General features: G+C 41.7%; 1 protein-coding gene across 1 annotated transcript; it reads left to right on the plus strand.

Annotated features, from left to right (window-relative positions):
• The first annotated feature begins 5,944 nt into the window (after nt 1-5,944).
• Nucleotides 5,945-24,951, plus strand: LOC146559031 (alpha-2-macroglobulin-like protein 1). Its single transcript, XM_085244640.1, has 36 exons — nt 5,945-6,082; nt 6,222-6,405; nt 6,638-6,794; nt 7,008-7,060; nt 7,357-7,377; nt 8,604-8,769; nt 8,845-8,929; nt 9,006-9,168; nt 10,104-10,221; nt 10,308-10,417; nt 10,501-10,665; nt 10,815-11,042; nt 11,401-11,464; nt 11,539-11,684; nt 12,446-12,595; nt 12,747-12,890; nt 12,984-13,065; nt 13,158-13,326; nt 14,217-14,442; nt 14,604-14,730; nt 14,899-15,020; nt 15,132-15,183; nt 15,340-15,423; nt 15,707-15,883; nt 19,303-19,378; nt 19,578-19,734; nt 21,348-21,422; nt 22,022-22,184; nt 22,278-22,465; nt 22,646-22,891; nt 23,413-23,537; nt 23,896-23,986; nt 24,076-24,144; nt 24,226-24,331; nt 24,491-24,568; nt 24,743-24,951. Exons 1-35 carry the CDS (start codon nt 5,997-5,999, stop codon nt 24,526-24,528), a joined length of 4,413 nt encoding a protein of 1,470 aa, XP_085100766.1. The 5' UTR covers nt 5,945-5,996; the 3' UTR covers nt 24,529-24,568; nt 24,743-24,951.
• The last annotated feature ends 777 nt before the right edge of the window (nt 24,952-25,728 follow it).

Genomic DNA, 25,728 nt, shown 5'->3' on the forward strand with positions numbered 1-25,728 from the left:
AGGTCGTCTCCTTTCGGAAGAGGTGGCACTTTTTGGGGTGGAGGCGAAGGCCAGCCTGGCGGATAGTATGGAAAACAGCAGTCAGGTTAGCCAAGGCTTTCTCGAAGTCTGTCGCATGGACAAGGAGGTCATCCAGGTAGACCACACAGCGGTCACGGGGAATGTCAGCCAGAACCCTCTCCATTAGGCACTCGAATGTGGCTGGGGCATTGCAGAGGCCGAAGGGCATCACCTTAAACTGCCACAGTCCCTGGCCAATGGAGAAAGCAGTCTTTGGGCGGGCCTCTGGCGTCAGCTCCACCTGCCAGTAGCCACTGCGCAAATCGAGGGAACTGAACCAGCAGGACCCAGCAATGGCGTCGAGGGCATCGTCTATCTGGGGCAATGGGTAGGAGTCCTTGCGTGTGATGCTGTTGAGTAGACGATAGTCGACACAAAACCGCCAGGTACCATCCTTTTTCCGAACCAGTACAGCCGGGGCTGCCCAGGGGCTGTTTGTGGGTTCGATGATGCCAGCCTCTGCCATTTCCCTGATCTTTTGCTCTGCTGCGGCACGCTTGGCAAGGGGAAGGCAACGAGGGCGGAGGCGGATGGGCCGTGCAACCCCAGTGTCAATGTCGAGTTGTACCAGGCTGGTTTGCATGCAGTCCTCATCCTTGGCCGCAAAGATGTCGGCAAACAAGTCAAGTATCTCTCGCAGCTGCCGTCGCTGATCAGCTCGGAGACCCTCGCAGCTCCTCTGGTATAGGTCCTTGACAGCTTGCTTGGTCTCTGTAGACAGTTGCGGTACTGCTGGTGAAGGGGAGGCCCCTTCCCCCACCAGCGGCGACAGGTCCTCAGGCTTTCTGACGCTGGCTGAAAAAGTGAAGGCAGGCAGCGGGACTTCCTTTGTGGTGTGGAGCTTCACAGCCTCCGTGCCCAGGTAAAGGATTGCTCGGGACACGTCCACTGTGACCTCCCATTTGGCTAGCAGGTCCAGACCAATGATGCATTGGTCCTGGATGCTGGCTAGCCAGAACTGGTGGTCCAGAGTGCAGTTACCAACAGTCACCGGGAGGGATCTTTCCCCCTTAACTTTGGCACGCTCCCCCGTGACTGTGGTGATGTGGAGCTGAGTAGGCTGCCAATCCTGTGGTCTTGGGCCATCGGTACCAGGGAGGACTCCAGCCTGTACCAAGGAAAGCGTGGATCCAGTGTCTATCAGGGCTCTACAGGTGGTGCCGGCAAGGTCACAGTCCAGATACAGTCCCCGTGTCTGGCCGAGCCGGCCAACCCGCAAGTGTGATTTGGAGGACAGAGTGGTGGCAGGGGGCAGTTCCTCCGTTGTGCCACCCCGCCTTAGTTTAACGGCAGCTGTGGCTGGGGTGCCAGGCTTTGTGGGCTTGGTGCTGGATAGTAGCGTGCGATGTGGCCTGGTTATCCGCACCGATGGCAGTTACCCCTGAATTGGCCTCCTGCTCGTCTATTCCCTCGCCAAGATCGCCAGGGGGGTGTGTTGGTGGTTTGGCGGGGCTCCTCCTCCTGGTCGCTCCTTTCGTAGTCCGTTTGGCGCACTTGATGACTTATGCCAGGGCTGCATGCACCTGGGCTGAGCACATGCTCCACTCTTTCGGCCTCAGTTAGAGCTGCCGCCAGGGTTTCTTGTGCATGCAGACGGATGTGCTCTTGTAGTTGTTTTGACTGGAGACCCCAGACAAACGCCTGGAGAGCAAGCTCTTCTTGTGCTGCAGCATCAAAAGCAGGGTACCTTCTACGTGCATAAAGATGTAGGTCGGCAGCATAGGCACCCAGACTCTCCTCTTGTCTCCGTGGGCGGCTAGCAAGTTTATCTCGGGCATCATCTGCATGTGTACGGAGGCCAAACCTGCTCTGCATTGCTCTGGCAACAGCAGGCCAACTTAAACACTCTTCTGGCTGAAGATCTGTGAGGATCTGCAGGGCCCTGCCTGCCAAGGTGAGGGCGACTTGGACAGCTGTCTCCTCTGTTGACCGTCCGTTTAGCTGAGCTGCCAGCTGTACCTGGATAAGATAGGTCTCTGGAGGTGCCTCCCCATTATAGCGTGGCAGCTTCATGCTCCCCTGGACAGGAGCCCCTGATGGCAGCGGCGGCTGCACTTGGTCCTGGAGACAGTTGGCCTTGTCCCCCTCAGCTGCCAGCAATGAGGGTGTGCTGCTCCCAGGCATCACCATGAGTGGAGGCTGGCTGGCTGCTCGTTCTCTTGGAGACTGCAGCATGCCTTGGCGGCTCCGACAGCTTCCCAGTGGGCGGGGGTGTGAGGCTCCATCTGGTGAGCCCCACAGATCTTTCCCTAGCTGGCTTGCTGCTGCCCGGGGCTCTTCCCGCTTCTTCGATCATGCTCCATTCAACGCTTCCAGGCGAGTGATAAGCTCCTCAATCTTTCTTAGCTCATTTTCCTCTTTCAGAATAGTGGCCATGCTCTTGGAATCCCACTTCTGACACCAATGTGGCATGCAGAGGAATCTTTACAAAGAAGCTCACAGAGAGCGACTGAGCTTGTTGTATAGGATAAAGGTCTAATCATCTCTTAGTTTACTCAGATTGCACAGAGTGTATATTTGTTAATAATTTGAATCATTTTGGATAAGGATAAGTGTAAGATAATGGGGAATTTCAGTTTTTACTTTATAATTTGTTTAGCGTAAGATTTACAGTTAAATTGTATTTTTTCTTGCCTTATTTAATTTTTACGTACTGTTCCTTTAACACACGGTAACTGTGCACGGGGGGAGCGTTCGCGACGGGCAGTGTGCAGCAACGGGGGCTTTAACTAGCTGTGGAGAAAACCAGTTTCTTACCGTGTTTGCTGTGTACAGGAACATTCAAATGGATCACTGTATTTCAAAACTGTGGAAATAAATGTTTGCCTGTTTGTTTTTCGACTACAAGCGGACTTTGTGGATTATGTTCAACTGCACTAAGACACGTGTACAGCTAGACTACCAGCTAGTGCTTCCGCGGTAATACTTGTTATTCAACCCCAAGCTAGTAGGGGGAGCTCTAAAAACTTGCTGGTGCTACAATGTGCCTCAATGTTCAACAACAGCACAACAGAAGTCACTCATGGTACAGCACTCTCTCTACAAAACAACAACTGTCAGTGATTCTGCACCACAGCGTAAACACAACTTTCAAGATAACAGTTAAAAGTAACGTCACCATAAACAATAAAACAAGAACATCTAAACAGCAGCACATGTCCCAAGGCATGATGGGAGAGAACTAGCTGTTCCCCCAACACGCCACAGAAGAAATAAGTGATGAGAATGCTGTTATTTGCATTTACCAGCTCACGTATGTCAGACCTTTTGATAAACAAAATTCTAATGAAAGTGAGAACATGTATACTGTTACATCTTTCAGAAAATGTTTTGAAATTGTGGTGCACAGTTCAGAATAAATGTTTTTCAAAAACCATTGCGTCTTTTTAGTAAATGTTTATTTCCAAAAGAAATGTCTAGAAGTTCAGAACAGTAAAATTCCTGCTTTTTAGAATGAATTAGAAGATAACTCTTACGTAGTTAAACTAAAATACTCTTTGAGAGTTAATATATAAACTCTTAACACCAAGTGTTAAATTATCAACTCCAGACAGATTTGGTGTTTAACACTAAATCAGAGTTAACGTACCAACTCTCCAAAAAGAGTTAAATTAACACTCTCTGGTGTGGACCCATATAGACACTTTAATAGTGTTGAAATCAAATCTGACAGTGTTAATTTGGACATGCTGGATTTGCTGTGTCGGGCTGCACCTAAGCAAGAAAAATAAATAATGCAAAGCCCCTAAACAGAGCCCAGCAGTTATAATACAGAAATGGTAGCAAACAGAATGGTTTCTCTTTAAAATGAGTAAGCATGCCAGCAATCTAAACTTCTGAAAGAAAATAAGAAACTCTTGCATAGTGCTTTATAAGACGGCTTCAGAGGTTTTGCATTGGAGTAAAATTATAACAAACTCTATGCTATCAGAAACTATGGATGTTTAAAAAAAACTAACTCACATGCAGAGCTATATGTTTTTCTTCTAAACAAATAGAAAGAAGGTTAAATAAAGTCCTGTTTGATTTTCTTAAAGACGTTGGTTTAAGGGCTTTGGACTAGGATTAGGATCATTGCTGATGATAAATTAGATCTCAGAAAGTTATTTTTCTTCTCTCCTGTGTCACTTTAAAAATCTTTTTTTGTTCATTGAATTAATGTCAAGGTAAACTTATCCCCTGTGATCCCCACTCCTGCACCTCCCACCCCCTTGACACCACTGACTGTTTCTTTAGGCCAGCTCTCTGAATGCCTTCAGGGAGTGTTTTTGTCTCTTTTATTGCTGCTGGAGGTAATGATGAGAATGTCAGAAGTGAAGCTGAAGCGAAGTAGGTGGTTTGGGAACTAGACCCTTGAAATTACACCTGGAGTTGAAAGGAAGCTGACAGCAGCCTGCAGATGACCAGGCAGAGATGCTGACACAGAGTCAAGGAAACTGGGCTCTGATGTTGTTGTTGTGTCTCACTAAAAGGGCCAGACACTGGTGCCTCCACGTGGCTCACCCTGTCAGAAAGCCGTGCTTAGCCTTGGGGATTGATAATGATGGCTGCTGAGCTCCATTCTTATCTGCTCACAATTATTATTTAGCGGCTGACATTTAAGGGGAATGAAGTAGATCATTATTTTTGCCAAACTCCAGCAGTGTCCTTGTTGTTGTCACACTCTTGTTTTGGTTTCTCTGACTTTTTGGTATCTTCTTCTTGTGCACTCTGCACAGCCTATGTGAATTTATCAGACAACTCCAAGGGCGATAGATGATGGAGGGATAACTGTAAATCCTTTCTTCAGACTTAGCTCATTTCTGAAAAAATTTGATCTGCTGCATTTGCAGCTTGGCTTAAGACTGTCCCATCGATTGAAGCCCAAAGTCTTCTGTTTAGGCCAGACATCCAGGTCCCTGTGTTTAGATTGGATCAATGAGCAGAAAATTATTCAATCCAATGACTATTTGTGTAATTCCATTCTTTTTAAATGGGAATGCATACACATTAATGCATTAAAGAATTGTATCTTTTAAAATAGGTAGATGGTTCAATCTCTGGCTGCTCCAGTCTCCAGTTTGCATCCCTGAGAGTGTGAATGTGTGTGAATGCTGAACAGAAAACACTCAGGTATAGAAAAAAGTGCTCATATGAACGGGTGAATGACACATGCTTTGAGTGCTTAAGTGGAAAAGCGTCTCTTTCTCTCCCCTTTGGCTTTCTTTCCTCTTGTCTTTGTGCAGATAATCGTCACTCGTCTATCTAAAAATAGATGTAGTGACAGAGGTCTGTCAGCTAAACTTCATGGTAAATCTGTATTTCTGAGCCAGATCACAATCAGGAAATTACGTGGGTTACAATTGCTCCAGGACAGTAACAGTGACAGACTAAACTATTTAAACAATACACTATCCCCACTCAAAACCATCTATTTAAATCTGCATATTCACTGTGAACCTATTGTTTGTTTATTCTATTTTGTGCTTTTGTTTTTATTGTTCTTCATTTTGTCATTGTTCTATTATGTGTTCTATTCTATTGTAAAGTGTCCTTGGGTGTCTTGAAAGGCGTTTTCAAATAAAATGTATTATTATTATAAATATGTTACAGATTTTACAAATGTATGAAATAGCTCTAATGTATACAAATATGATATATACAAATCACTCAATTATCATTATGGTAACGTATGATAGGGTAAATAGAAAACAATCTCCTGGATCTCTTTCAGTTCTTTTGTAAAGCACAAATGAAAAAGTTAAAAACTCTATTTAAACCACTGAAAGTTGAAGGCACACGTCAACCAGTATGAAATATGTAAAATATTTACTTCTCATTTTCCTGGAACGGGGAACAAAGGTGTGTGCTGTCTGTGGTGTGGCTGAAGATGGGTGGGGCCTCTGCATCGGCAGCTATTTAACAGACGCTGACTCTGAGGAGCATCATAGTCAGTTATGGGTCAACCTGGGATTCTGAGTTGGACATGGGCGTTGTGCGCCTTTGTCAGCTGGGCGCATGTGGGCCAAGCAGGACCTGGACCGTAAGTTTGCCTCTATGATCGATTCTTTTTTTATGTCCTGTGAAATTTGTAACTGGTGCACATGAATTCTGATTTGAGATTTTTTCTTTTTCACATCCATAGAGGTAACTGCTGTATGTGTGTATCTCTGTGTCTGCAGGCAATATCTAGTGGCAGTTCCTGCAGTTCTTGAGTCTGGAGCTGAGACCAAATTCTGTGTCAGCGTTCTGGAGCTCACTGAGCCCGTGGTTGTGAATGTCACCCTGAAATCAACAGCGAAGAGCGCAACCCTAATGTCACTGCACACGTGCATTCAAGATGTTCATACCTGCATTGCTTTTTCGGTGAGCTTCCCAAAAGAAGCATTTATATATATATATATATATATATATATATATATATATATATATATAGCCCGTTTGTTTTTGAAATAATTTTTCTCTCTTTTGATCATCCACATGACTTTAATAGAAAAGCTGGAGAGCGAAATGTGTGAGGTCCAAGTTAGTTTCGAAACATGTGCCCACTTAGCAACTGGCTAAAACATATAGCCAAACAAATATCCTGTGCTTCCAGGTTCCTGTTGTGACAAATGAAGAGGTGATGGATTTTCAGGTGAAGGTTGAAGGAAGCGGGTTTCAGTCAGAAGAAGTCAGAAAAGTCCTGATCAGAGCCTACAAACCGCAGACATTCATCCAAACAGATAAACCCATCTATCTCCCCGGACAACAAGGTAAAAATGAGCAATCATGCTATCTGTCCCAACAATGCAGCATAAGCATGATATGGAAGTATAAGTAATGTATCCCCAAACATCAACAGTTTTAAACTCAGAGAAGCCATTAGAAGTTATATAATATAATTAATAATGAATATAATGAGCTTTAGGGTTTGTGACACTGCTAGAGATCATTTTTCACGCAGTCTCTTTGGATGTGTCTTGAAGTGCATTTCAGAGTTGTCACACTGGACTCCAAGCTGAGACCTGCTAGTACACTGGTGAGTGTTTAAACTTTGTTAGGTCCTATTTACGGACAGCTTATGCATTTGAATGAATGCAATGAAAATGAGTTACTTCCATGAATTTTGGATTACTTATCCAGTGAAGTCGTAAGAGGCGGTTTCTACCTCCCAGCTGTCATTATGTAGCTTACATAAATCTTCATCTGAATTCATCTGAAGCCGCTATCATTTTAAAGTGTGGAGCACTCACAAAAAAGCCTAATAACTGTAACACTGCAAGATGACATGAAACCATTGTGCTCTTTGAACCTTTTTCCCTTCCTTTGTTGCAGTATGACATCATCGAACTGGAGGTAAGAACACAGTAGTGCATTTAAAAATAAATAAACAATATGAACACACAAGTCATAGTACTATGTTTATTTTATTCATGTTTTTATTATTATTGTTGTTTTTAACAAATCATGGCATTAATTTAAAGAGTTTAATGTGTGAATACATATAATATACACGCAGTGTTGGGAAGGTTACTTTTAAAATGTATTCCATTACAGAATACAGAATACATGCCCTAAAATGTATTCTGTAACGTATTCCGTTACGTTACTCGATGACAGTAACGTATTCTGAATACTTTGGATTACTTAATATATTATCATGCTTTTTACAACAACGTGAATGTACTATTGCTGTGTGATTTATTACTATTACTGAAGGTCCGCGACTCCGAACTGTAGTAAAGGGACCTCTGACTAATACGGCGGGGTCCCTGTCGGCTCGTAGCCGAAAAATAGCTTTACTTTGTTGTGTGGGTCAACTTTTCTTGCGAGAGACAGAGAGAGGCGTTGAAAGGCTGCTTAATGTTTCGGAGGAAAACACGAACACGGTGTACAGTCGAGTCTTAATAGCTTACTTACAACTGGGCTCGTCAGGCTCTCTTCTTGGCTGCAGTGGTTATTATTATATTTACATGCTTCCAGCTCCCGTTTTTCCTCGACGACAACTCGTACCTTTCCACTCCCCTTTTTCTCCCTCCTCGCGCTCACAGACACATAACGTGTATGGCAGTCCATTCTCCCTGCAGCACGGACTACACTGCCCATGATGCTACATTCTTTAGAGCTATGCTTGTAGCATTCTGCCTGTTAGCTTAGCACAACAACAACAACGAAAAGGCGCTCTCTCACCCAGGAAACACACAGTCGCAGAGACTGTAACCATGGCAACCGTAGCGCTGCCGCCTGGAACAACAGAACGTAGCTGTCAAACAAACCCAAACAGTCCTGACCCGCGACAATATGAAACAGGAAAGTACCGCCGTGTAATCCATTTATTTCAACAAAGTAACTGTATTCTGAATACCAGCTTTTTAAACGGTAACTGTAACGGAATACAGTTACTCATATTTTGTATTTTAAATACGTAACGGCGGTACATGTATTCCGTTACTCCCCAACACTGTATATACGTATGATTAACACCTTTCAAAGTCAAATTGAGAGAAGTAATAATTCTTTGACCCACGTATTTGGTTATTAATTATATTCTTAATTATATTCTTTCATTTTGCATGTAACAGGATCCAAGCGGGAACAGGATCGGGCAGTGGCTCAAGACAAATTCAGATAACAAAATACTGCAGCTTTCATACTTCTTGAGTTCTGAGGCTCGTGAGGGAATATACAAAATCACTGTGACCATGGGTGAATCCAAAGTATATTACACTTTCACGGTGGAGAAGTATGGTAAGTTGGGCTGATTGTTACACTCTTCCCATTTGCAGTGAAGCTTAAACACTGACACGGACACTTTGTCCCCAGTTTTGCCCAAATTCGATGTAACTATAAAAGTGCCTGACGAAGTGAGTGTTGGAGATCAGAGCTTTAAGGCTCAAATATGTTCAAAGTAAGTAAACTGACAGATGTCTACTAGATTTTATTCTTATTTGTTTTATTTATGTATTTATTTTTAATTTTAACAGGTATACATTTAAGCAGCCGGTGCCAGGAAGGGTCACTGTAGGTGTGTGCCGACCTACTCTGGGACATTTTCACGGTTCAGAGTGGATCAGAGTTGCAGAGCACATTGATGAGAGTAATTCACATGATGACACAAATCCTGTGTGTCACTCAGAGACGAAGCAGGTACAGGTTCAGTTTCATCACTGCAGAAACAAAGTTCGCATAGAGGGTGTTTTCTTCTTTATTACAAATTTCTGCTCAAGTTTGTTTGTGCGATTAAAATAAATTAGGCAGGAATTATAACTGCTCCCTTATTCACAAACATTTCATTTAGTTGAGTGATGTTTTAAAGGCACGAGGCCTTTCCTGGCGCAATCCCAAAGAGATTTATGTCTCCTCCTGGAAGCAAACCAGAAACATTTTTTGTTGGGAATGTGTAAACTCCTGCACTACGCATTCACTATATACATAATTTATACAACCACTACAATGTTACCACACGTAAACTTGGTGTGGAGTATCCCTGCAAAGCTACAACTCACTCTCAGACTACAAGTATCCGAGTATTTTGTGCCTTCTTCAGTATTTCCGTGTTTCAGAGGGAACTCTCTTAAATTGTCAGTCACATTTCAAATTAAAATGTTTTAATCTCTAAAATCCTTGTAAAAATATTAATAACATTTTTTGGTTTGACCTTTTTGAATTGTTTGACTTCACGGCAACAGCCCAAAGCAAAACTCAAACTCACTAAAAGAAAAGCAGCAAATTTCAAAGAGTCATTTGTCAAACTAGTCCTTGTAAGTGTGCACAGACCAGTAGTGTTTAGATATTATCAGTCATTACTTTAACGCAAAAGCAAAGAAGATAGTAGTAATAGTAAGTGTAAGGCCGACTAACTTATAACCCTTGTATTTAGGGCCTTCAGCACTAGGCTTGTTTTGTCTGAAGACTGTCTGATCCACTGCTTTAAATGTGCATATATGTGATGTTTGTGTCAGATCTGAATGATTTGCTTTGCTAAACTCTTGGAGCAAACTCGGATGACGGGTATCACCATGGCTGTCGTGCTGAGAAACGGCTAATATCAACTTTTATTTTGTTTTCACAATATATTCTAGGCAGATAAGGAAGGCTGTACCACTTTTACCGTCAACATGTCAAACTTCAACAAAGTTGATTCAACAGCACTGAACGATATCCTGGACATCACCGTTAAAATGGAAGAGGAGGGCACAGGCAAGACTATATTCATATTTAGTTTATTGTAACGACGCACTTTGGTGTATTGTAACAATATATCATATCTATTGCTTTTTTTTCAGGTGTTTTGATATCACAAAAGCAAAGCATAACGATTTCATATGTCCTTGGAAGAGTGTCTTTTGTTGATACTCCCGACATTTATGAACCAGGAACAAATGTGCAAGGAAAAGTAAGTGTTTTTCTCAGTTATCATCATTTTGTAATACAGCTGAAATCCTGTGGATCCACACATCATCGTTTTCCTTTCAACAGGTCAAAGCTGTTTATCATAATGGTGAACCCATTCCTGACCGCATCGTGTACCTCTTTGAGGGAGACATTTCCCTGAGCTCAATACAAAATGTAAAAACTGACGAGAAAGGTGTTGCCGTGTTCTCACTTAGCACAAACGAATTAAAAGGTGACGTCCAACTCCATGTAAGTGAAAAGCTGCACTGACATTTATAATATAAATATATATATATATATATATTATAATATAAAATAGCTGTGATTTCATGAACAGCTAAAACTTTCTGCCCAAATGTTCCCCTCCTTCGTTCATTTATGTTTTGTTCCACAACCAGGCAAGCCTGGCGCCGACTCTGGATTATGCTGGATATAGAACTGCTTTCTTTGAGGTTGGAACTCACACTTTGTCCATGGTCAAACCGTCTTCTCCTGATGATAAAACAGTTAGCTTCCTGGAGGTAAAGACGAAGGACAAACCTCTTCCGTGTGAGACAGAAGAAGCCATATCTATCTGGTACACGATCGTGGGAGAGGCCCCAGGCTCTGTGGATCTGATGTATCTGGTGAGAAAATACATAGTAGAAAGACGCATGTCAAAGGCCTTAATGTTATTCAATGACAGCGTGGAGTTTGAACGTTCTGTTACACCATGATAAGAACCTGTATGGTAACATTTTGGTATTATTTAGGTGTGATCATTTGTAAGCGCTTGACCAAGAAAGTCAAAGTCACACCATTGAAAAAAGTTTGTTTTTTAATGTGTAGGTGCTTTCATTAAAATTTAAGATGAATAGCTTTAACAGTCACGTTAGTTTACTCAATCAAGTCACATGAAAGAACCAAAGCAGAACGGCAAAAAGAAAGGAAGTGAATATTTGCTGCTGACTGTCTCCTTGTGTCATTTTCTCCAAAATTATCAAGGTCTTGTCCAGAGGAGTTATTTCCGTTCACGGACATCAAGAGCTTAAAGTTACATCTCAAACAGGTGTGCTAAACATGGCTTTGATCTTGACTTTCAAATTTTCCCAGTAAAGTAGCTTTTGATGCTCTGTGTTTCAGTGAATGAGGGCGAGGTGTCCTTGAAGTTGACTGTATCTCCTGAGATGACACCAGACATCCAGATTGTGGCTTATGCTGTCCTCCCCAGTGAGAATGTGATCGCTCACAGTGCTGAATTCTCCACTGAGAAGTGCTTCACTAACAAGGTCAGTAAAGATTACTTAGTCGACGCTTTTACAAAATTATCAATATCAAGATAGCCAATAAGGCTAACCTGAAATAACATTTACTCGTAGGTGTACCAGCAAAAATTCTTTCATGTCATGGTTAAAGATTTCTGGAGCCATCACATGCAAATCAGACTTGACTGTAGTACGCCAGTTCATGCGCAAATATGTAATTTGGCCATAAATGTTTAAATAGTTAACTTTCCACAAGCAAGCAACACATTGAGTAAGCATGGTGTTTTCATGTTACCATGGTCACACGGGCCATGAAGTGACACTTTTTATATGGTTTTCTGTACCTATCCATCGGTCACCTGTCCAGCTCAATGTTCAAAGTATTCAAACAGAAAATTACAATGATGAAAAAAATCTATAAATAATTATCTTCTTTTCAACTTAAAATAGATTTTTTGAAATTGAAATGTTGCTAATTTTACTAAAACTAATTTTTAGTACTTTGCAAAGTGAGTAACCTCAACTCAAAAAGATTATTGTTATCATTTTATGCCAAATTGTAATGTTTCCATGTTCATTATTTTAGATTAGATTTTACAAAACATTACAAAACCTGAGGTCATTTCGAATTACAGGTGTTTATTTATACAGAATACAGTCAGATCCATTTGTATCACATGATTTTACTTGCCAAATATTTGTTCAAAGTTCACCTTTGTTCACCACCAGAGTTCACCTCACATATTAACATCTGGATGGTTTCATTTGGGTTTTGTGTGCATCAGGTGTCGGTACATTTTGTACCACCTTCAGCTGTCCCAGGAGATGAGACCAACTTCCAGGTGACGGCCCTGCCGCACTCTCTGTGTGGTGTGAGTGCCATCGACCAGAGTGTCCTCATCAAGGAGCCGGGGAAGACTCTGAATGCTGAAAAGGTAACAGCGTTTTTAACGACCACCAGGTCAGGTGGGATGTTGGATGTTGAAGGCTCAATACCAAATGCACAGCCCCTCCTTTTCTCTTTTGAACAGCTGGCAAGAGTAAGAGTGTACAGTAGAAAGATCATACATACATATTTTCTTTCAGATTTATGACTTGCTTCCTGTCAGGAAAGCAACCTATGTCCCATATGAGGTTCAAGATCCTATAGAGTGCATGGAAGTGAGACCAAAAAGATCAATTCTGCCGTTTCCTGAGAGTGGCAGAAATGATGCCCACACTGTTTTCCAGGTAATCTGCATACGTACCTGTAAGTCATATTTAGTAAAAAGCTTTTTGTTGTTTTTCCTGTAATGAACTATTTGTATGTGCTGGATTATGTAGAGTGTAGGACTGAAGATGGCAACCAACTTGGTTATTCAGTTGCCTTCATGCCTCAAGTACAAAGGAAGAGAATACTATCGAGGTGACTTTGAAGAGTGATGCTGATCATTTGAAAGAAAAATGAAGCAGTTATCTTTATGGTTGTTTCAATCTCTTTTTCTGCTTTCTTTGTAGACCAGTGCTTTTGGAAGGGTCCTTATCAAGTATACAAGTTGGACATATTAGAGAGAATACCAGATGCAGCTGCCTCTGGTGCTCCGGCACTTCCTCCTGACATTTCACCCATAAAAACAGTCCGTACTTTCTTCCCAGAGACTTGGATATGGGATCTGGTAGACGTTAGGTGAGCTTGTGTTGTAAACTGATTTGATAAACATTAAGTGCTTGAGAAAAGTCTTTGAGTGCATAATGAAACCAAAGATTCACCAGTTCTCCCATCAAGATTTGGAGTATTTTTATGTGCATTTTGTTTTTTGATGATGAAGGAAGTTATAATTTAAGGAGTTTTTGCAACTTCAAAACAGGGAAGGTCCGTACTACAAGAAAAAGCTTTTGTGTTTCTGTGCATGGAGTGAAACTGTAGAACAGTCTGAATATGGAATTAAAGCGACGTCCAAACATAAAACTGTTCAAAAAGAGTTATAAAAATATGATCTTCTCAAACTATAAAGAAAAGGAAAATATTGAAATTAAGTGAATGTCTCTATTTAAAAAAAAAAATCATGATGTGATATTATAGTGTATAGTATATCAGAAATCTGTTCACTATTGTTGTTACAGGTTATATCAGTAAGGAAGCAACTAAATATTAACTGATCATTTATGGCAAAGGGGTGGGATTAAATAAGTGTTTCCTTCTTCCCTCTCGACATGTAACTGAATCAGAACAGTAGCAATATTGAAATGTGCTGACTTTTGTTTAGTATTTTTTTCTCTCTTATTTTCTTTTCTAAATGTACCTGTATATTGTTTACCTGTTTGAAATAAATTAACAATCACTGATTTGGAATTGTAGCTTCAGTTAACCTCTCAAGCCTAACTGATCTCCTGCCTTTTGCCCCCATATCAGGGGACGTTGGGGCTTAAGAGGTTAAACATTTGTGCTGCTATTGTTAGAAGTTCTTCAGCAAAAATGTGTCCAATACTGCATCATTTAAAACACACTGCAAAAACGTTTTGTTGAGTATATTTTAGCCCCTGACAGAATGTTCTTGTGTGTTTGGGCTGATTCAGAGAATCGGGCACAGAGGAAATGACCCTCACCGTCCCAGACACCATCACCACCTGGGAGACGGAGGCTTTCTGCTTGTCTTCTGAGGGTTTTGGTTTGGCTCCTCGTGAAGATTTGAAAGTCTTCCAGCCCTTCTTCCTCGAGCTCACCATGCCCTACTCTATCATCCGGGGGGAGTTCTTTGAACTGAAGGCAACTGTCTTCAGCTACCTGACCAGCTGCATGATGGTAATCTGTGCTGCTAGTTAAACTCTGACGAGCAGCAAAGAATCACAGAATTACTAAAGAAAAACTTCAGTATTTCTGAGATGAATGAAAATACTGAGCACATTTAAACCTGTTCCTCAAAAGAGTCTATATTTAAAATGTATTGTTTGTCCCTGGAACAGATCACTGTAACACCAGCATCTTCCTCACTTTACACCCTCACCTCCCTGTTTGGTGACCAAACCACATCTTGTTTGTGTGCCAGCAAGCGCAAGACCTTCAGCTGGAGCTTGACCCCATCGGCCTTAGGTGAGGGTCAAGCTTTGGAGCAAATGCTAGAGGGTCTCAGTGTGAAGGAGCCATGTGCCCCTTTTCCCACCACTTCTCCTTTGAATCATTAGACACTGAGATCCCTTGAATAACGAGGGTTTGATCGTTTGCAGGATTTTGAAAGTCATTTTCGCTGATGTGTTTTAGGGGTTGTGGAAGTGACTGTGTCTGCTGAGGCAGTGGCTTCAGTGGATTTATGTGATTCTGGGGCCGTAACTGTTCCAGACAGAGGTCGCATCGACGTGGTGACAAAACCCCTCATAGTGAAGGTTGGTGCCATAAACACAAGATGCTAATGTGTTCACCACCTTAGTTTTTGGGGGGGAGAAAGTCAATCCATCTTGGTATAAATGTTAATGCTATATCTTCATGTCCCTCAGCCAGAGGGAGTTGAGGTGACAAAGACCTTCAACTTGCTACTACTCCCAGAAGGTCAGCATGGTTTTCTAAGGCTATCGCCTAGTAGAGCAGTTTTCTTTTAATACCACTATTTCAATAAATGTTAACTTCATTTCACTAAACTAATAGAAGAAATGACCACACTTGTACTCTTCCCCATGTAACGTGGCTGTTTTTGTCTGTGTGCAGGAAAAACTGTGAGGGAAGAAGTTCTGGTTGAACTTCCGTACAATGTGATTGAAGATTCTGCCCATGCTTTTATATCAGTCCTGGGTAAACCTACTACATGAAAAATTACATATGATATATAAATAATGTTTCAATTAATATTAAAAGACTATGCTGTGAGGCTGTTTTTTCCTACCTATTGCTCTATTAGAAGTTCATGAGTTGATTTTAAGCTTAGCAAGCATACTCAAAGTACCATCGGATTACAACAAAGTACTGCATTTGATGTATTTGGTATTTTTCTAGGTTGTTGGCATGTTTTCACTCATTTGAAATTAGATGATGGGTTAGTTACATGTTCAGCTTTAGTGAGACTTTTTTCCATCAGGTGACATTCTCGGTCGGGCTCTGAAGAACCTCGACAGTCTGCTGCAGCTGCCAAGTGGATGTGGAGAGCAGAACATGGCTCTCCTCGCCCCCAACATCTTCATCCTCGAGTACCTGAAAGACACACAGCAGCTCACCTCAACCATCGAGGAAAAGGCTACCAGTTATCTAATCACTGGTGAGTGCAGCACTTCTCTAAAGCTAAAGCAAGGAAAGCAAAAGTCATGCCTAGGTTAGGACATTTCAAAGCCAGATCTACCAGCTGAGTTAAACATACTTTAAGTAGAAAATGTTGATAATAAAATCTTGAAGTTTTGTGAACCAAACTAAAAGCTAAAGATATTGCAATCAATTTAATTCAATTCAATTTTATTTATATAGTGCCAAATCACAACATAAGTTGCCTCAAGGCGCTTCATAGATACAGAGAAAAACCCAACAATCATATGACCCCCTATGAGCAGCACTTTGGCGACAGTGGGAAGGAAAAACTCCCTTTTAACAGGAAGAAACCTCCGGCAGAACCAGGCTCAGGGAGGGGCGGGGCCATCTGCTGTGATTGGTTGGGGTGAGAGAAGGAAGACAGGATAAAGACATGCTGTGGAAGAGAGACAGAGATTAATAACAGATATGATTCAGTGCAGAGAGGTCTGTTAATACATAGTGAGCGAGAAAGGTGACTGGAAAGGAAAAACTCAATGCATCATGGGAATCCCCCGGCAGCCTACGTCTATTGCAGCATAACTAAGGGAGGATTCAGGGTCACCTGGTCCAGCCCTAACTATATGCTTTAGCAAAAAGGAAAGTTTGAAGCCTAATCTTAAAAGTAGAGATAGTGTCTGTCTCCTGAATCCAAACTGGAAGCTGGTTCCACAGAAGAGGGGCCTGAAAACTGAAGGCTCTGAAGGATTTTCTATATACAAATCACACACATGCTCATAACTAGATGAAGAGGAACACATATACACAAAGTAGAAAAAGGCAAATGAATTACATTTCTTATTTTATTTTAAAATGTATATTAATAAAATATGAGCAGAATTTTGAGCAATTTGGACATTTCATAGGTTTTATGTTAAAATAGCAAACCAAAACACCTTTTTAATGTTGTGAGAAAAACACTAGCTCTTATCATTATGCATGATGCTGCAGTTCTACTTATGCTGTAAAGCAAACAGCCAATAAAGCGTGTTCTAATGACAAACACATCAGCTAAAATGAAGGAGAACTTCATTACTTTAAGCCAGTGCTTGCCAGGTGAAAACTACTGTGTGTATATGAAATTGAATCTGTTCAAAATTAAAAGCCAACTCTAAATTGCAACACAAAACAAACAACAAACAAAAACCACACACACAAACATTGGTAAGTAGATAACAACTAATGCCAGCCATACAATCAATCAAAAATTCCCCTTGAGTTGGGGAACAGGCTGACAAAAAACAAGCATGTTCTCAGAGAAACATCATCATCATCATTTAAATCTGTTATCTCAGGTTAAAATGAACTGTGTCTATTTACTGTTAAGTATGTTCATACATAAGTTTCTGGTAAGAAACTCAACTGTCAAATTTATTCAGATAGAATCGATACATACAGACTTTTATCTTTTTTTCCTCAAGCCGCACTCCGAAATATTCTTTTAGGAGCCATTGTGCAACATCAAGATGTGTCTGATTGTGTGAACTCCTCTGTAACAGATCCTCATTTATATGTAAAAGTACCACAACCACAGTGTGCAGAGCACAGAAAGCCATGCAGCTTTCAGCTTATGATGACGTATCCTCAGTGTAGTGCTTCAGACATGTTTGCTAGTCTCTCCCTGTCCTATTTTACACCATGGAGCGCTACTCTGCGATATATTTACTCTGAATAGGAACCTGGATTCAAGAAATAAGTGCTTAAAGTTCTGGTTCTGGTTTTGTAGCGTCATCTTGTGACAGTACAGTGGTTGGTTGCAGCTTGCATTGGTTTATGTTAGCTAATTAATCACGTCATCCTTTAAAAAACTTACGTTCATCACCCTGGGGACCATTTTCTGCCACGCCCGAAAAATGCTATAAAAAGATTATATATTCATATTTTTTTCCACTTTAAATTAGCCAGTCTTTTAAAACTACTTCTCCCTGAACTATCCATGTAAAGTTTTAATTATATTTCGGGGGTTTTAACCCTTTTAATCGCAGTTTAATTACATGAGCGCACCGTTTTTTTTAGCCCCCCAAAACAAAACGAAATATTTTTTAAAAAAAACATTTGAAGTAATATTTGATTGTTATTATAATTAGGCCTTTAGATGGACTAAAGATTGGCACCAACCTTCATTTCGATCGCCTTTTTTTTTTTTTTTCAGGACCAGAAAATGGTCTCCAGGCAGCAAATGCTCCTCCTCTAGGCCGAAATCAGTGCATCCTCCCGGGTTAACTCCCGACGATGACCGGGGCATGTTGCGTCGGACCCCTTTTTCCAACACACACGTCCGGTACCACGTCACAACAAATACGTCATTTCCTGTTGATTAAAAAAAAAATGCACCCTCAAACGGTCCTAGGGGCCGAAAATGGTCCCGCCCGATCAGCGGGCGAAGCCGCTGCTGCACGCCGGAAATGAGGCTTCGTTTCCCGCAGGCCTGTTTAAGCAGTCCGCTGTTTTCCAGCCCGGGGTCAAATGTGGAGCAAGGGCGCCACCCGGTGGACAAATAAAAAAATTACAACTCTAAGGCCAGTACTGCAAACGGAAACGGAAACATAACCGATCACGATCGATTTGACCGTAATTTTTTTGCCGTGAAAAATAGCGTTTATAATGGGTTTCAATGGGGCACAAAACGGTCCCTAGGGTGATGAGTGTGAGTATTTTTGCTGCTAAGCCGTGTTAGGCTGATGTAAGAAAATCAGACTGAAAATTTGAATTTTTTACAAAAACGAAACCGGGTGGCAAGTTTGGCTATGCTACACCCAACACAGCGGAAATGGCGTTCATACGAATGAAAAAAGTGGCACAAAAAGAGCCCAGTATGACGTGAGGGATAATTATTAATCTCAGAACTGACGACTCACTGGGAAAAAAAGAGACTAAAACTAAAAAATTGGTCACTTTTGTACTGCCGCTGACTGCATTCAGTAGTTTTATGTTAGAAACCAATGTACCATTCACTTTCATTCGGTTTTTTTAAGCAGTAAGTTGTTCTTTATTGATAGCTAGCGATATTGAAATGGGAGAATTCACCTACTTGCTGTCAGGGTTTGTAGATCACTTGTGCACTGGTGGTTCACCAGAATAACGAGATGGAGTCTGATGTTGTTCACTCTGCACAGACCAGCGCAATCAGCCATGCTTTTTTCTCAAGCCCATCCAAACAGCTTACAACCTGATATCTGTTAGCATGTCTGCAGGGAAATCTCCATGTTACACCCTCCTTCACTTACATTTGGGCTTTGCTTTTCCTCACTTCTAGTATGAAGTAATCACTCAGTGAGATAAGAATTTCTAAACCAAAATAAGAAAATAAGTTTTCCAAAGAGTGTGGTATCTCTTTCTCAGAGGCTCATGTTTTTGTTTTTCTGTCACGTACATCAGTTTTCTTTTCTTTTACAGGCTACCAAAATCAGCTGACATACAAGCATACTGATGGTTCTTACAGTGCATTTGGAACAGGGGAGGGAAGCACTTGGTGAGAACATCACTCGTTATTCACACAGTTATATGGTGTCCCACATTTAAGACACAAGAGAAATTGCTGTGAGTTTGTTGCCTCTTCATGAAATGTGATTCATCCTGTTATCATTCTCACTCGCATTTCCAAAAATATTTAAATTACATTTAAACGGTAATAAAACTGTAGTTTTTTGTGTGTTTTTACTTGTTTTCAGGCTGACTGCTTTTGTGGTGAAATGTTTTGCACGAGCTGAGAAATTCATTCACATCGATCCCAGAAACATTGAAGAGTCTAACACATGGCTGGAAAATCAACAACGAGAAAATGGCTGTTTTAAAATGTCAGGGAGACTCATTCACATTGGCATGAAGGTACACTTGTATAGCATGAAACTGCCTGTCAGAACTTAGAAAACTGTTACTCATAGAATAATCCATAAATAATACCAGCCTAGATCACATTACAATATGTAAACAATGACTGGATCTGGAGGTAGAAGCTACATTTATTAGCAGTGGCTGTCCTAGCCTGTTTGGCGCCCTGGGCGAACACTCCCTCTGGCACCCCCCCCCCCCCCCCCCCCCCCCACACACACACACACACACACACATGAAGTATGCATTGTATGCAAACAGCTACCAAACAGCCATCATAATTCGCCACACAATGAGAACTGGACAAATCAACAACTGACAATTAATATTAAAATCTGTAACATGATGTATTGTTTGGAGTTTAGTCTGTTACTGTTGCTATTTTTACCATTTATTCTTGAAGCAACTGTAACCCACATAATTTCCTTAGGGATTAATAAAGTATTCTGACTCTGATTGGTTCAGGATGAGCTGCCATTATCCAATCACACGTCTGCTTACCTGCATCTGTTGCTCGTTTCTCCTCCTCTTCTTTTCTCTTTTTTCTAAACTGAGCACCTGATGGCTTTGAACTTTTCTTGTCCATCTTACATTGGTTTGAATTTTGCACTCCGGTATGAACACAACTCCTCGAGGACTCGAGGATCACCACAACATAACCTAACACACCTACACCTTAGTTCACAGATTCACTTTGTCTGAGGTGTATTTCTGGGATTTCACACAACCCAGGATTCAGATCATGAACACATAGTGGGCTTGGATTTACATCATTATGAATGAAATGTGCTCTATCTGGAAGCAGCTGGCCCCTCCCCTTTCGATGGCTTGTGTGAGACTTTAAATCATCAAACTGTAAATTTTAAATTGTTATTGATCCTTTACCCCGAGTCCTAAAGTGTATATTTATTTTCTTACTCTTCTTATATTTGTTGTTTGTTTACTTGCACAGCTGCAACTGGAGCCTCGTCGTCTCGTCTCTCTATTTGCTGGACTGTCTGTAGCGGAGATGACAATAAAGTTTACTTTGACTTCAGCAGCGAGCAGGCGCACCGAGGGCTCTCGCTTTTTTTTTTTTTTAATATAGAATTTCGAAAAAACATCGGTGCAAATTATAAGTCTGTATCATGAAGTCTGGTGTTTTCGTGTTTGTTTTTATTTTGTTTTATTTTGCGAGTTGGTTATTAGATGCCCCTCCAGCCGGTCAGAGACTCCCCCGCAGCCCCGCCCTCTCCTCTCTGAGCCGCAAGCAGCAGGCGCACCTCGCAAACGGAGGGCGCCCTTACTCCCAGCAAATGGGCGATAGGAAACCGATCGGTGCCTATGCTATTCCCAGTATGCGCTGGTTGACGTCAGGGGAGCATGAGTACGAGCATTTTCTTCTTTTTTTTTCCCGATGCCCGTGATGCCGCCCCCAACCACGATGCTGCCCCGGGCAACCGCCCATGTCGCCCATATCTAAAACCTCTACTGTTTATTAGAATATGTAGGACACATTTTTGAAACACGACACTCACACCGTCTACAATATGCGCAGGTTAGAAATTCACATCCCTGCACGTTGGAGGCACATTGCTGATAAAGTTTCTTTGATGGTTTTCTATCCACAGGGTGGCGTGTCGGACGAAGTCACTCTCACTGCGTACATCACTGCGACGTTTCTGGAGAATAAGAAATATGCAAAAGTAGGTAGATGCCCCTGTGGCTGAAAGAATTCACATGTGTGTGCTCTTCCTTTGGAGATGATGACGTATCCTGCTGAACTGAAAAGCTCACTAGGTCACACCACGGGTTTATAATGCTGACATCTGTGGACAGAGAGCCGTGGCGTGTTTGCCTTTGTCTTTTGGGGGCTTTTCCCCCCTGTTTGACTTTAGTCTTTTGATGTGTAATTTGAATTTATTTTTCTATTCATTTGTGGTTATTATTTTATAGCAGTATGACAGAAGAAGTTTTAAGGGGTTCACAACAGAAAGTATAAGATCAAGGCCAATTGCAACGTAACTAAGGGCTCACCTGATCCAGCCTCAACTATCAGCTTTATTTAAAAACAAATCTCATAACAAAAACATTTTCATTCTTCACTGTGATAATTAAAAAGTATTTCACTCACTGACTGCTATTATGCACATAAAAGACATCAACATCTGTTCTGTTTTGCTGCAGGGAGATAAGACCATGTTCACTGACATACTGCTGACATGTAACTCTGAAACTTGTTCCTGTTGTTTTGATCAGTATACTGAATTTTGTTCTGACACATTAATTGTGAAAATTGTTAAAGAACTCTGTGGTGAAGAAGAGCCTGGCTTGCCTCAAAGACTCCATGAATGACCTCAGCAACACCTACACTACAGCTCTGCTGGCGTACGTCTTCACCCTGGCAGGAGACGTGGAGACCCGCGCTCACCTTCTAGAGTACCTCGACAAGGTTGCAGAAAAGCAAGGTGAAGGTGCCTCATGCAGGAACCCATCAATCCCTCGTCATCAGAAATGCAGCTTACGTCGTGTCTCTGTGTCTGTTTGTGTGCGGCTCTCAGGCAGTTTCATCTACTGGACTCAGAAATCAACAGAAACGTCCGCCTCCCTGTCAGTGGAGATCAGCTCCTACGTGCTGTTGGCCCAAATCAGTGCTTCCCCGACCAGTGAAGAACTGGCTTATGCCTTCAGCATCGTGAGGTGGCTGACTGAGCAGCAGACCTATTATGGAGGCTTCTCCTCAACACAGGTAGTGAACTCCCATAGAGTGTATATAAAAGCCTCAGTTAGGTCAGCCCAGGTAGTGATTGCCCATGATTGCAACAATGTTCAGTCCAGTGTTTACTGTGTGTGAGTGAGAGAATGTTCATATTAATATGAATATACCGTATTCAAAGTAGTTTCTGTTTTGTATTTGCATCTTATATAGGACACAGTGGTGGCTCTTCAGGCTCTGGCATTCTACTCCACTGAGGTGTTCGGTTTTAAGGGCTCAAGCAAAGAGGGCTCAGAAAAAGGAGGCTCAAGCAAAGTGGCAGTTGCTACTCCTGGTGGCCAGGTTACGTTCCACGTCAACCGAAACAACAGACTGCTCTACCAGGAGGAGATAATAGTGGAAAACATAGCAGGGAAGTACATCGTGGAGATGAAAGGCAGCACAAGTGTTTCTGTGCAGGTCAGTGCCCATATCAACCTGGTTGTTCCAAATAAAGATGAAGTCACTGTTCACTTGTCATTTAAATTAAATAAATAAATGTTAGCGTAGTCAAAACTGTAGCCAATGGCGATTTTTTTTCTTTTAAGCCAAGTTTACTCTGTGTTACTGTAATTATTCTCATATAGCGCTTTTCTACTAGTACCCAAAGCATTGTATACAACATGCCACATTCACACCTATTCTCACAAGCACTGTCTCTAAACTGAGTGCGCTTCTAACGCCATTCACACCCATTCACACTCCGATGGATGCATCGGAGAGCAACTTGGGGTTAGTATCTTGCCCAAGGATATTTGACATGCAGACTGCAGGAGCCAGGGATTGAACCACCAACCTTCCGATCAGTAGGTGACCTGTACCTCCTGTGCAGGAGCCACCTAATCTATGCTACATACTACATCTGTTTCTTCTAACATATTTTATAGGAAAATAGAGCAGAAATCCTAATATAAAATCTTTCTTGGTTAACTTTGTTTCAGATTGCTGTTCGGTACAACATCCCAAATCCTTATGGTTCCTCAACTCTGAGCGTGGAGGTTAACGTGCAGTATAACCACAACAGTCAGTCTTCCCGACCCAAACTCACTCTGCTGATAAAGTCCCAGTAAGTACTCAGTAAGCACATTACTGCTACAGTAGAGGAATGTAAGGCCCTGCTGGATGTGCATCTGAGAAATGTAGTAGTTTCTACTCCAAACCCCAACAACAACCTTCCTTTCCAATCACAAACATAGTGATTGGTCTGGAGGGCGAGGCTAGTCTCAGTTATGCTAACCGATCACACAGCAGGCTGCAGATACTGTAAAATTGATGGACATTAAAGTGCAAGTGTAACTGACTGCTGTGGCGTAGTTGTTGGAAACCTATCCAGGAAGTAGGGTTAGGTATTGTTTTAGCAGCATGCTAAATCAGCAGATAGCCTATGCTTAGCACCAGTCAGTAACATGAGTGATTCTTTGCAGATACACTGGAACGCAGAGCACTACAAACATGGTGATCCTGGATATCAAATTGCTCTCTGGACACGTCCCAGACCCGGAGTCTTATGACAAGGTCAGTTATGACGTTTTCCTCACAGGAATTTTGTAAGAATTCCCACAGTGAGAGTGAAGATAACTGAACTAAACATTGTCTTTTCACAGCTCAAAGGTGCCCAGCTGGTGGATCGTGTTGAACAAAGGGAAGATCATGTTGTGGTGTACTTACGAGAGGTGAGAGGACATCACAGTGAGAAATACCAGATGATGATCTTTGTACTTGTTAACGAGTGCATTGTGTCTTTTCCTGTGCAGTTAGTGAAGGACACACCTGTAGAACACAGCTTGGACCTCATAGAGGAGTTCCCAGTGGACAACCTGAAGCCTGCTGTGGTCCTGCTCTATGACTACTATGAGCCAAGTAAAACTCGAGCACAGCACACCAACACATGTTGCTCCTTAGTGGAGCTGTACAACAAACTGAGCAGTTAACAGGACTTGAAGCACTGAAGTTTTAAGTGTGTTGGACATGTAAAGAGAGTCACCCTCAGTCTTTTTACCGGCTCTTTTTCTCTCTCAGGTAACCGGGCTGAAGATGAATACCTCTATCCACACTGAGAAGGTCAGCTGTCTGAGAGGGAATTCCTCTACCCGTGAGGTAATACTTTAGAACTACAAACAGGAACACCTACAGGAAGCCTTTTTTTTTTTGCCTGTCCAACAAATGTGCACCAATTTGACAATAACCTGATATTTTAATACAGTTTTTCAGGTAAATGAAAAAGCAACAAATAATTACTGTAGCTTCACTAAATTATTGCTTCTTTTGCAGCTTGAAGAGAGAAACCCTGACGTCATCATCAATTTCAGAATAATTTCACATCCTTTCGCTTTTACCATATTTTTTTGTGTTTATACAAATAGCATATTGTTGGTATTGTGCCACACTTAACATACAGCTGTGTATGTATTGCACATATTCAGCATGAAATGAATGCATGATGGAAATATAATAAATAGATCTGAATTCTGCTCTTAAAAGCGGTCTCTGTTCTTCCATGCTTCACATCATGTATTTAATCCATACGCCAATAAACTCAATGGTGCAAGTTGGTGGATTGGGGAAAGTACAAATGCAGATATTTCCTGAGTTTTCATCAAGAGGAATAAGGTGCTAACTTTTTTTATGTTGCAGTCAACTTGCAGTGTTTGTACAAACATGCTGCTAACCTGTACCATTATGGACTGATTCTTACATAGTGCTTTTCTACTCTCCTGGAATACTCAAAGCACTATCCAACACACCCATGCAGACTGGGGGAGCCAGGAATTGAACCATAAACCTTCCAATCAGCAGATGATCTGCTCTACCTTCTGAGCTACAGCCACCTAGTTTTTCACTTCTGGTACAGGGTTTTCATACCTGCAACTTTGGTATCAGGTGCCTTTTATGCCTATGCCCAGTGGATCCACGCGGTTTGACATAACACTATAAACATTAAAACAATGAGTACGTCTGCAGTGGATTTCCTTTTTTAGTTTGTTGTCAAATGTAAAACCAATACAAAAAGTTTCACAAAACTAAACACAAATCAGGAGACTCAACTCTGCAAACCTCCAGCTTCCAAGTCAAAACCAAATCCCTATCTTCAAATCGTTCAGTTTTTGCGATGTTACACCTCAAAATTCAATTTTATTTATATAGCGCCAAATCAACAAACATCGCCTCAAGGCGCTTTATATTGTACAGTAGATACAGAGAAAAACCCAACAATCATATGACCCCCTATGAGCAAGCACTTTGGCAACAGTGGGAAG

This window comes from Mchenga conophoros, linkage group LG14, assembly GCF_057382185.1.
Source record: "Mchenga conophoros isolate Kocher_MC1m ecotype Shallow Benthic linkage group LG14, M_conophoros_male_GT1.1, whole genome shotgun sequence".
NCBI lineage: Eukaryota > Metazoa > Chordata > Actinopteri > Cichliformes > Cichlidae > Mchenga > Mchenga conophoros.